The sequence below is a fragment of the Scomber japonicus genome, chromosome 10, assembly GCF_027409825.1.
Source record: "Scomber japonicus isolate fScoJap1 chromosome 10, fScoJap1.pri, whole genome shotgun sequence".
Lineage (NCBI taxonomy): Eukaryota > Metazoa > Chordata > Actinopteri > Scombriformes > Scombridae > Scomber > Scomber japonicus.
The window spans coordinates 32,681,199-32,693,630 of record NC_070587.1 but is presented as its reverse complement, the minus strand read 5'-3'; the positions used below and the strand labels follow the sequence as shown (position 1 = coordinate 32,693,630).

General features: G+C 42.8%; 1 protein-coding gene across 1 annotated transcript in view; it reads left to right on the top strand.

Annotated features, from left to right (window-relative positions):
* The window catches only part of si:dkey-22o22.2 (neural-cadherin), a 162,939-nt gene that overhangs the window by 145,331 nt on the left and 5,176 nt on the right, over positions 1 to 12,432 (top strand). Inside the window, 9 exon segments of the mRNA XM_053327682.1 lie at positions 3,036 to 3,313; positions 3,744 to 3,958; positions 6,997 to 7,064; positions 7,066 to 7,125; positions 7,379 to 7,506; positions 8,308 to 8,419; positions 8,670 to 8,850; positions 9,552 to 9,718; positions 11,082 to 11,346. Of these exon segments, the coding sequence (XP_053183657.1) occupies positions 3,036 to 3,313; positions 3,744 to 3,958; positions 6,997 to 7,064; positions 7,066 to 7,125; positions 7,379 to 7,506; positions 8,308 to 8,419; positions 8,670 to 8,850; positions 9,552 to 9,718; positions 11,082 to 11,346 (1,474 nt within the window).

Sequence of the window (12,432 nt, the reverse complement as noted above, 5' to 3'; positions counted from 1 at the left end):
GGAGAGAGAGGGGGGAGACAGAGAGACAGAGAGAGAGACGGGGGGGCAGAGAGACAGAGAGAGAGGGAGGGAGAGTTTTTTTTTACACAGCAGATCAAATAAGATAAGTTTACCTGTTCGTCTGCAGCTCTTCATCATCAAACATCATCATCATCACACTTTCTGCTCGTTTCTTTCCTGCATTCATTTTAATTAATATGCTAAACAAGAAGCTCCACATATAGCACAGAGTTAATGACACAATAATTACACATCAATTAAACATCACACACACACACACACACACACACACACACACACAGAGCAGAGGTTAACTGCATGGATCTCCATCGAGTGGCTGTTCATGTGACTCTCGTGCACTCGTTCCCATGTGCACGTGTGTATACGTGCACGTGCATACATCAGATCCATTAAAAGCTTTGAGTGCAGCTGCTGACCTCAGATCAGAGCTGAGAGAGGCAGAAAGGTGATGACACAGTTAAACACACACACACACACACACACACACACACACACACACACACACACACACAGGTTTGTAGTTATATCCCATGCATTCACTACAGCTCCTTACCTTAACGTTAACCCTTAAACCAAACCCTAAAGCTTTAAGTTAAGTCACTTTAACCCTTCCTTCCTTACTTACTTACTTCCTACCTTCCTTCCTACCTTCCTTCCATCCTTCCTTCCTTCCTTACGTACTTCCTTCCTTCCTTCCATCCTTCCTTCCTTCCTTTCAACCTTCCTTCCTTCCTTACTTACCTACTTACTTACTCACTTTCTTCCTACCTTCCTTCCATCTTTCCTTCCTTGTTTCCTTCCTTCCTTCATTTCTTCCTTCCTTCCTTCCATCCTTCCTTCCTTCCTTACTTACTTACTTACTTACTTACTTACTTACTTACTTACTTCCTTCCTTCCTCCCTTCCTTACTTACCTACTTACTTATTTACTTTCTTCCTACCTTCCTTCCATCTTTTCTTCCTTTCTTCCTTCCTGTCTTCCTTCCTTCCTTCCTTCCTTCCTTCCTTCCTTCCTTCATTCCTTCCATCCTTCCTTTCATCCTTCCTTCCATCCTTCTTTCCTTCCTTACTTATTTACTTACTTACTTCCTCTGTAGAGGTCTCTAAAACATCACATTTAAGCTCAATGAGTAAATAAAATCCATGTTTTATGTTGTCATGGCAACAAAGAGATCGATTGCCATTATCACAAAAAAGTGAGTTTCTGCAGCCGTCACATGTCCTGTTAACGTGTAAATAACAACACAAAGCAAAGCATGCAGAGTGATTAAAAATAACTGGTGCTGCTGAAGGAAGATGTCTTTAATTGTCTCAGGTGGCTAATTTAAGAACAACAATGTCAGAGAAATACAAAGTAAAAGCACAGAAAGTACAACGCTGAATGAAACCTGGTCTGAAGCCCAAAACGCTGAACTGCCTGGAGGAATGAGACTGTCAGCTGAATAACTAATCTCTAAAAAAAGAGAGAGAGAGAAATACACACAGCTGGAGAGAGACAACCCCCCCCCCACCCCCCACCCCCCTCTCTCTCATCCCATAAAGACAAAAAAATGAGGGGGGGGGGGGGGGGATCAAGATGACAAGCAGAGAAAACGAGTGAATTTGGCAACAGAAAAGCAAAATGACAGTAAAGATTTAACAGGAGGAGAAATGACAAGAGGAAACACCAAAGTGCATAAATAACACTAAGGGAATAAATTCAGATGTCTTGATGGAGGTAGATGTGAGATCAAAGAGGAAAAGAGAGGCTGCTGTAATGTTCAAACACTGCTTAGAGTTTGTTTGTTAGGTTTTCACTCTGTGTTTTAATAAAGGTTTAATAGTAAATCTATATCATGTCCTGATACTCTAACACTAATATATTACTGTAAACACCAACTAACACATATGTTTACACTCCAAAACTTTCTCATCATTTTAATTAAAAACACAGTAAAACACACATTTTACACATGAAACAGTTTGTCAGGTTAACCTCACTTTTATATATAATAATATTGTGTTAAAGGTGAGACTTATACTCTGGTTTTTAACGGTATATTTAGTTCATTTCCATTTCACACTAGTTTTAATCTCACTTAGTTTAATTTCAGGAAGGAAGGTAGGAAGGGAAGAAGAGAAGACAAGAAAGAAGGATGGAAGAAAGGAAGGAAGGAAGGAAGGAAGGACAGATGGGAGGAAGGAAGGAGAGATGGAAGGAAGGAAAGAAGGAAGATAAGGAAAGATGGGAGGAAGGAAGGACAGATGGAAGGAAGGAAAGAAGGAAGAGAAGGAAAGATGGGACGAAGGAAGGACAGATCGAAGGAAGGAAAGAAGGAAGAGAAGGAAAGATGGGAGGAAGGAAGGAGAGATGGAAGGAAGGAAAGAAGGAAGATAAGGAAAGATGGGAGGAAAGAAGGACGGAAGGAAAGATGGGAGGAAGGAAGGACAGATGGAAGGAAGGAAAGAAGGAAGAGAAGGAAAGATGGGAAGAAGGAAGGAAGGAAGGAAGGAAGGATAGATAGGAGGGAGGAAAGAAGGAGGAAAGATGGAAGGGAGAAGGAAGGAAAGGTGGAAGAAAGAAAGGAAAGATGGAAGGAAGAAAGGAAAGATGGGAGGAAGGAAGAGAAGACAGGAAGACAAGATGACAGGAAGGAAGGAAGGAAAGAATGAATGAAAGACAGATGAAGGAAGGAAGGAAAGATGGAAGGAAGAAAGGGAAAAAGGAAGGAAGGAAGGAAGGAAAGAGATGGAAGGAAGGAAGGAAAGATGGATGGAAGGAAGGAAGGAAGGAAGGAAGGAAGAGAAGACAGGAATGAAGGAAGGAAGGAAGAAAAGGCAGGAAGGAAAGAAAGAAAGAAAGAAAGAAAGAAAGAAAGAAATATATGCTCACATTGATAAATACACATAGACACATAAACAGTAACACACAACAAAATACACAAACATAACAACCAACCTCTGAGTTAGAACATTAGAAAGCAGGAAGTGTGTTGTTCTTGAAGGTAACCTAAATCTTTCCTGTCCCGTCTCCAGCTGGAGGCAGCGTTAGGCGTCTCCATCGCTCAGGTCGGCGTTGACGACTGTTTCTACACCGACTGCAGTCAGTCTGGAGGCTGCAGCAGCAAGGTTTCCTTCAGCCAATCACCGATGGCCCTGAGCAGCGGGAACGTCTCTCTGGTGTCGCTGTCGCCCTCGACGACGGCGCTCTGCGGCTGCAGGAGCCGAGAGGAGACTCACCTGCCCTGCTCCGCCTACTCTACCAACCCCTGCTTCAACGGGGGGAGCTGCCAGGACGGACCGCTGGGATACAGGTAACGAGGGATGAAAGGAGGAGGGATGAAAGGAGGAGGGGTTACAGGTAACGAGGGATGAAAGGAGGAGGGGTTACAGGTAACGAGGGATGAAAGGAGGAGGGGTTACAGGAGAAGGGGATACAGGTAACGAGGGATGAAAGGAGGAGGGGTTACAGGTAACGAGGGATGAAAGGAGGAAGGGTTACAGGTAACGAGGGATGAAAGGAGGAGGGGTTACAGGAGAAGGGGATACAGGTAACGAGGGATGAAAGGAGGAGGGGTTACAGGAGGAAGGGATACAGGTAACGAGGGATGAAAGGAGGAGAGGATACAGGTAACGAGGGATGAAAGGAGGAGGGGATACAGGTAACAAGGGGATTTCTACCCCTCTGTGTTAGAGGATAAAATAAAACACTAGAATAATAAACTCTCTCTCTCTGTGGTTCAGATGTGAATGTCCTCCCATGTTCGACGGGCCCGAGTGCCAGCAGACCAAACACAGTTTCGGTGGCCATGGTTACGCCTGGTTCCCTCCCATCATGCCTTGCTTCCAGAGCCACATCTCCCTGCAGTTCCTGGCGGAGTCGGCCAACGGGCTTCTCCTCTACGACGGACCGCTGGGACCCGCTCACTCCGGAGAACAGGAGGACTTCATCGCTATAGGTGAGAGTCCTGCTCAGGGGCTAAATGATTATAATGTTAAAAGATCTTTACATACAGACAACACTAATAATATTCATATAATATACACTACCGCTCAAAAGTTTTAGAATACCCCAATTTTTCCAGTTTTTTATTGAGTCCAATGAGTAGCTTGAAATGGTACAAAGGTCAGAGGTGAACTGCCAGAGGTTTAAAAAAAAGGTAAGGTTACCCAAAACTGCAAATTATACAAAAGTAGGTCTTTACTACAGAGAAAGTGCGTAGAGTCAAGGTGTCAGTGAGTACAGTTTCCTTCACCATCTAAAAGCATTCAGAAACTGGGAGAAACTCTGTCAAGAAAAGCCACAACAGAGTCAGAAGACACATTTCTGAGAGTCAACAGCTTCCGTGATCAGCGGCTCACAGCTTCATAGTCAATCAATCAATCAATCAATCAATCTTTATTTGTATAGCGCCAAATCACAACAGAGTCATCTCAAGGCTCTTTCCACATAGAGCAGGTTCTAAACCAAACTCTTCAGGTTTTAACTTTAAAGAGACCCAACATTCACACATGAGACACAGTGGAGAGAAAAAACTCCCTTTTAACAGGAAGAACCCTCAGAACCAGACTCAGGAAGAGGAGGAGAGAGGAAGGAGAGGAGAGAGAGGAACAGGAAGAGAGAGAGAGAGAGGAGGATGAAGAGGAGGAGAGAGAGAGGAAGAGGAGGAGAGAGGAAGGAGAGGAGAGGAAGAGGAGGAGAGAGGAGAGAGAGGAAGAGGAGGAGAGAGAAGCACAATGAAAATCAACAATGAAGCTAGTAGGTGTGGTAGTAAACAAGTCTCAGTTTCAACTGTGAAGAGAAGACTTGGAGTTGTAGCTAGACAGCCATCGCTAAGATGTCAGAATAAGAAGAAGAGGCCTGGGCCATGAAACACCACCAATGGACTACTGAAGACTACATATATATATATTTATTTCACTTTAATCTGTGCAATAGGAATATCTGATATATTACCTCTCAATACCAATATTGCTCTTGTAAATCATGTAAATCATGTAAATAAACTAAAGTGCTGAACCAAACATCACCATGTTTAGACCTGCTGCAGGTAGATCAGAAGGATTTAATCACATAATAATCACATTGAGTCTTCTTCCTCTTAATAACCAGCACTGACACATTCTCCACTGCTGCTGTGAGACTAACTGGAAAACTTTAAAAAGCAGCATCGCCCCTTTTTATTCTGCTGGTTCTACTTTAAACTAGTAAACAAACAGAAGCAGAGTAATCTCTCAGCGCTGGAGCACAACGTGCCGCCTGTCGTCCTTTTCAGCGCGACACAAAGACAGAATGAATGTGCTGCTGTAAGGCCGAGAGGAGAGCTCCTCTGAGGACAAAGAGCTTCATAAACTCTAATGTCAGCTCCCGGTGGTCTGATGCTCATGGATTAGCCTTGTGATGGCCTTTACACGCTGCTGCTGGCTTCATCTGCTGGCTTTACACTTATGTCATTATTGAACCGCGGGATGGTTTCTGTGTGAGACCCTGAAGGGGGGGAGGGGGGGGGGGGGGGCATTGATCAGTGATGTGAAGCTCAATGTTCGATAGGCTGTGAGGTTGATTGGGACACACACATACATGCACACGCACACACACATATACACACACATGTACACACACACAGACACTCATGCACACACACACACACACACACACAGACACTCATAGCGCACACACACTCAGACACTCAGAGACACACACACAGAGACACACATACACACACACACACACACACACTCAGAGAGACACACACACACAGAGACACACATACACAGATACACGCACACACAGACACACACACACAGAGACACACAGAGACACACAGAGAGACACACACACACTCAGAGAGACACACACACACAGGATTGACTGCAGACGTGATGGGATGCAGCAGCTTACACAGCGACAGAGAAATAAAGTCAGAGCTATAAATATATCAACTACTAAAGTCACACTCATAATACTGCAGTACTTTTACTGTAATACTGCACTGCAGTACTTTTACTGTAATACTGCATACTACATCACTCATAATACTGCAGTACTTTTACTGTAATACTGCATACTACATCACTCATAATACTGCAGTACTTTTACTGTAATACTGCATACTACATCACTCATAATACTGCAGTACTTTTACTGTAATACTGCATACTACATCACTCATATACTGCAGTACTTTTACTGTAATACTGCATACTACATCACTCATAATACTGCAGTACTTTTACTGTAATACTGCATACTACATCACTCATAATACTGCAGTACTTCTTTTACTGTAATACTGCATACTACATCACTCATACTGCAGTACTTTTACTGTAATACTGCATACTACATCACTATAATACTGCAGTACTTTTACTGTAATACTGCATACTACATCACTATAATACTGCAGTACTTTTACTGTAATACTGCATACTACATCACTATAATACTGCAGTACTTTTACTGTAATACTGCATACTACATCACTATAATACTGCAGTACTTTTACTGTAATACTGCATACTACATCACTATAATACTGCAGTACTTTTACTGTAATACTGCATACTACATCACTATAATACTGCAGTACTTTTACTGTAATACTGCATACTACATCACTATAATACTGCAGTACTTTTACTGTAATACTGCATACTACATCACTCATAATACTGCAGTACTTTTACTGTAATACTGCATACTACATCACTCATAATACTGCAGTACTTTTACTGTAATAATGCATAGTACATCACTCATAATACTGCAGTACTTTTACTGTAATACTGCATACTACATCACTCATAATACTGCAGTACTTTTACTGTAATACTGCTTAGTACATCACTCATAATATTGCAGTACTTTTACTGTAATACTGCATACTACATCACTCATAATACTGCAGTACTTTTACTGTAATACTGCATAGTACATCACTCATAATACTGCAGTACTTTTACTTATAATGAAGTATTTTTTCTTTTCCTCCAGAGTTGAGGAATGGAGTTCCAGCTCTGAGTATAAATCATGGATCAGGAACGCTGACTCTGCAGCTTCCGCCCAAAATCCACCGTGACCGACCGGCGCTGGCATCGCCTCGACATCATCAGTGATGGAAAGGTACCTGAGCTTCACCTGATGATGAAATGTATAAATATACATTATTCATGTTTATGTTACAGAAATACTAAATGGTTTGAAGCACAGGTGGAAGTTTAATTTAGTTACTTTATTTTTTAAGTTAAACTTGAATGCTTTTATTTTGAAACCAAAGTACTGAGTCTGTGTTTAACAGCAGTATGTGTGTGTGCGTGTGTGTCTCTGTGTGTGTGTGTGTCTCTGTGTGTGTGTGTGTGTGTGTGTGTGTGTGCAGGCCGTCCAGCTGATCCTGGATCAGTGTGGAGGCACAGCGGTGAACGAGCTGGAAGGAGTTGGCGTTGACGTTCAGGAGACGGACGACTCCGGCTGCAGAGCTTCAGGAGAAACACCTGGAAACCAGAAGTGAGAATCACATATCTATCTTTTATTCTCCTCCTCTTCCTCCTCTCTCCTCTTCATCTCCTCCTCCTCTTCCTCCTCTCTCCTCTTCCTTCTCTCTCCTCTTCATCTCCTCCTCTCTCCTCTTCATCTCCTCTCTCCTCTTCATCACCTCCTCCTCTTCCTCCTCTCTCCTCTTCATCTCCTCCTATTCCTCTCTCTCCTCTTCGTCCCATGGCCTCTTCATCTCCTCCTCTCTCCTCTTCATCTCCTCCTCTTCCTCCTCTCTCCTCTTCATCTCCTCCTCCTCTTCCACCTCTCCCCTTTTCATCTCCTCCTACTCCTCCTCTTCATCTCCTCCTCTTCCTCCTCTCTCCTCTTCATCTCCTCCTCCTCTTTCCCCTCTCTCCTCTTCATTTCCTCCTCCTCCTCCTCTTCCTCCTCTCTCCTCTTCATCTCCTCCTCCTCATCCTCCTCTCTCCTCTTCATCTCCTCCTCTTCCTCCTCTTTCCTCTTCATCTCCTCTTCATCTCTTACTCCTCCTTTTCCTCCCATCTCCTCTTCCTCCTCCTCCTCTTTCTCCTCTCTCCTCTTCATCTCCTCTTCATCTCTTACTCCTCCTCTTCCTCCTCTCTCCTCTTCATCTCCTCCTCCTCTTCCTCCTCTCTCCTCTTCATTTCCTCTTCATCTCCTCCTCCTCTTCCTCCCCTGGATCCTTCTTCAAATATTAATGAAGAGACTTTAAACACTTATTAATCCTTTTCCTCCTCCTCCTCCTCATCCTCTTCATCTCTTACTCCTCCTCTTCCTCCTCTTCCTCCTCAGGTATCTGAATGTCTTCCAGCCTCTCCAGTTGGGAGGAATGAAGGAAACGTCTCCTCACAGACGTTACCGCAGTTTCACCGGCTGCATCCGAAATCTGGTGGTGGACAGTCAGGTAACACTGTGTGTGTGTGTGTGTGTGACAGAGTAGGTGTGGGTGTGAGTGTGTGCGTGTGTTGTGTGTGTGTGTGTGTGTGTGTGTGTGAGTGTGTGTGTTCTTCCTGCTGGGAAACTAAAGAGAGCTGCTGTGGTTTCTCTGCTGCTGACTGAAAACCTAACCTCTCTTTCTCTCTCTGTCTCTCTCTGTCTCTCTCTCACCCACCCCCCCCCCCCCCCCCCCCCCCCCCCCCCCCCCCCCCCCTCAGGTATATGACCTAGCGTCTCCAGGTGAGAGTGTGGACAGCTCTCCTGGCTGCAGACTAACAGACGGTGTGTGTGTGACGGCCGCCGGTCCTTCCTGCGGCCTTCACTCGTCCTGCCTCGCTGAGTGGGGGTCCTTCAGCTGCGAGTGTCACCCAGGATACACGGGACACAAGTGTGACAGGGGTGAGAGAGAGAGAGAGAGAGAGAGAGAGAGAGAGAGAGTGAGATCCTTAAAGAGAGAGAGAGAGACCCTTAAAAAGAGAGAGAGAGAGAGACCCTTAAAAAGAGAGAGAGACCCTTAAAAAAAAGAGAGAGTGAGATCCTTAAAAAAAGAGAGAGAGACCCTTAAAAAAAAGAGAGAGACCCTTAAAGAGAGAGAGAGACCCTTAAAAAGAGAGAGAGACCCTTAAAAAAGAGAGAGAGAGAGACCCGTTTGTCTCTGTATTTGCAGTTTGACAACTTTAAAGACTTTAAGAGGAGTATTTGAATTTTGAGTATTAGAAATAGGGAGGAAGGACAGAAGGAAGGAAAGAAAGATGGAAGGGAGGAAGGAAGGAAAGAGGGAAGGAAGAAAAGAGGGAAATAAGGAGGCAAGGATAGAAGGAAGGAAGGAAAGATGGATGGGAGGAAGGAAGGAAGAAAAGAGTGAAAGAAGGAGGGATGAACAGAAGGAAGGAAGGAAGGAAAGAGGGAAAGAAGGAGGGAAGGAAGGAAAGAAGGAAAGATGGAAGGAAGGGAGGAAGGACAGATGAAAAGAAGGAAAAGAAGACAGGAAGGAAAGTGGGCTGGTTCTTGCCCAGAGTAAAATATAAATGTTCTGAATCATTGATCAGAGTCATCTCCATGTGTATAAACTAGTATGTCTATGTTTCCTCTCCTCTCAGCTACTCCAGAGTTCTCCTTTGACTCAGGCAGCGTGGTTCGTTTCCAGCTCAGAGGAGGAGGCAGCTCTCGCCGCACCAACATCCAGCTGCTCCTGAGAACCAGAGCTGCTTCAGGAACGCTGCTCTCCGTCACCTCACGGGACGCCAACGAGTTCATCATCCTGGAGGTCCGTCAGTTCATCCTTCAACCAATCACTGAACTACCAAAGCTTTTACTGATGGAAATGTTGATGATTACAAAGGAGGTTACATCTGAAGTCACACCTTTAAGATTTTACTCAATTTTTAATATTTAACATGTTACTGAATACATATATTGCTGTTTTTAATTCTTTTAAATCTATATTTTTATATATATTTAGTAAATAAATCAATATGGAATAAGGAAGGGAGGGAGGAAAGAAGGACAGAAGAAAGGAAGGAATGAAAGAAGTAAAGGAGGAAGGAAGGAAGGAATGAATGAATGAAGGAAGGAAGGGAGGACAGATGGAAGGAAGGAAGGAAGGAAGGTAGGAAGGAAGGAATGAATGAATGAAGGAAGGTAGGAAGGACAGAAGGAAGGTAGGAAGGAAGGAAGGTAGGAAGGAAGGAAGGAAGGGAGGACAGATGGAAGGAAGGAAGGAAGGTAGGAAGGAAGGAAGGAAGGAAGGGAGGACAGATGGAAGGAAGGTAGGAAGGAAGGAAGGAAGGAAGGACAGATGGAGGGAACATTTATCCTAACAGATGAAAACATTGGTTAGAAATGAGAAAAGTCATCAAATGTAATAAGTTACGTTACTTTGATGAAGTCATTGAAATAGTTACATTACTTATTACATTTTAAACAGAGTAACTAGTAATCAGTAATCTATTACATTATAAACAGAGTAACTAGTAATCAGTAATCTATTACATGTTAAACATAGTAACTAGTAATCAGTAATCTATTACATGTTAAACATAGTAACTAGTAATCAGTAATCTATTACATGTTAAACAGAGTAACTAGTAATCAGTAATCTATTACATTATAAACAGAGTAACTAGTAATCAGTAATCTATTACATTACAAACAGTAACTAGTAATCAGTAATCTATTACATTATAAACAGAGTAACTAGTAATCAGTAATCTATTACATGTTAAACATAGTAACTAGTAATCAGTAATCTATTACATGTTAAACAGAGTAACTAGTAATCAGTAATCTATTACATTATAAACAGAGTAACTAGTAATCAGTAATCTATTACATTACAAACAGTAACTAGTAATCAGTAATCTATTACATGTTAAACATAGTAACTAGTAATCAGTAATCTATTACATGTTAAACAGAGTAACTAGTAATCAGTAATCTATTACATGTTAAACATAGTAACTAGTAATCAGTAATCTATTACATGTTAAACAGAGTAACTAGTAATCAGTAATCTATTACATGTTAAACAGAGTAACTAGTAATCAGTAATCTATTACATGTTAAACAGAGTAACTAGTAATCAGTAATGTATTTAGGAATCATTTCTTAATGTTGATCTTCTGCTGCAGATCTCAGACGGTCTCCTCTCCGTCCGTTCCAACCTCGGCGACGGAGCTCACACTCTGCGGCTCGCCGGGCAGCGGGTCGACGTCGGCCAGTGGGTCATGGTCAGCCTCAGTCGCCATGACAACCTGTTCACCCTACGGCTGGAGAGAGGCGGGGGGTCGCGGGAGGCCGAGGCTCGGCTAGGGAACCGCAGGGAGATGGTGGTTCATCCGGCCAGCGTGATGGTCGGGAACGGAGCCGATGCTGGAGACAAGACAGACTTCCAGGGTCAGAGCCTCAGTTCGGTGTTACTATACCTTTAAAGAAATGTCATGTAAATACAAAACCTGTAACTATTTTAGAGTTGAAGCTTTTATCTTTAGACACAAGAACATGAGGCTTGCTGTCATGTATAACCAGTGTAAGTAATCTGGAAGGAAGGAAGGAAGGACAGATGGAGGGAAGGAAGGAAGGAAGGAAGGAAGGACAGATGGAGGGAAGGAAGGAAGGAAGGAAGGAAAGACAGATGGAGGGAAGGAAAGAAGGACAGATGGAAGGAAGGAAGGAAAGACAGATGGAGGGAAGGAAGGAAGGACAGATGGGGGGAAGGCAGGAAGGACAGATGGAGGGAAGGAAGGAAGGAAAGAAGGAAGGAAGGACAGAAGGAAGGACGGAAGGACAGATGGAAGGAAGGAAGGAAAGACAAATGGAGAAAGGAAGGAAGGAAGGAAAGATAAATGGAGAAAGGAAGGAAGGATGGAAGGACAGAAGGAAGGAAGGACAGATGGAGGGAAGGAAGTACAGAAGGAAGGAAGGAAGGAAGGACAAATGGAAGGAAGGAAGGATAGCAGGAAGGAAGGAAGGAAGGAAGCAATGAATGAAGATAGTGAACGAAGCTGGGTTAGGCTAAGTGCTTTGGTGTGAAAAGGTTATCATCAGTGATAAGAGCTGAAAGGTTGAAAGGTTCACGTTTCTTTCATCTTTGAGCTTTTAATTCAAATTTGAGGAAAAGTAGAAAATAATAAACACAAACATTAGAAGTCCCAGTCCTGGTTTCACATCTATGATCCTTTTATTTAATATTTACTTATTCTTTATCAATGATTAATGCACATATAGTGATGATAACTGTCGTTGTTTCTTATTTTACCTGCATATACATTAATTATGACTGTTTTTAGGGCTGCAAATCACAATTATTTCAATTATCGGTTACTCGGCTGATCATTTTCTCTATTATCAATGAGTTTAGAATATAATACATGATATTAGGTTTTTACACAAGCTGTAGGTGAGCTTGTTACACTGGACTATGTATTTATTTATTTATTTATATTATTTATACTGTTGATTATGCTGCTGATTCATTGTGTT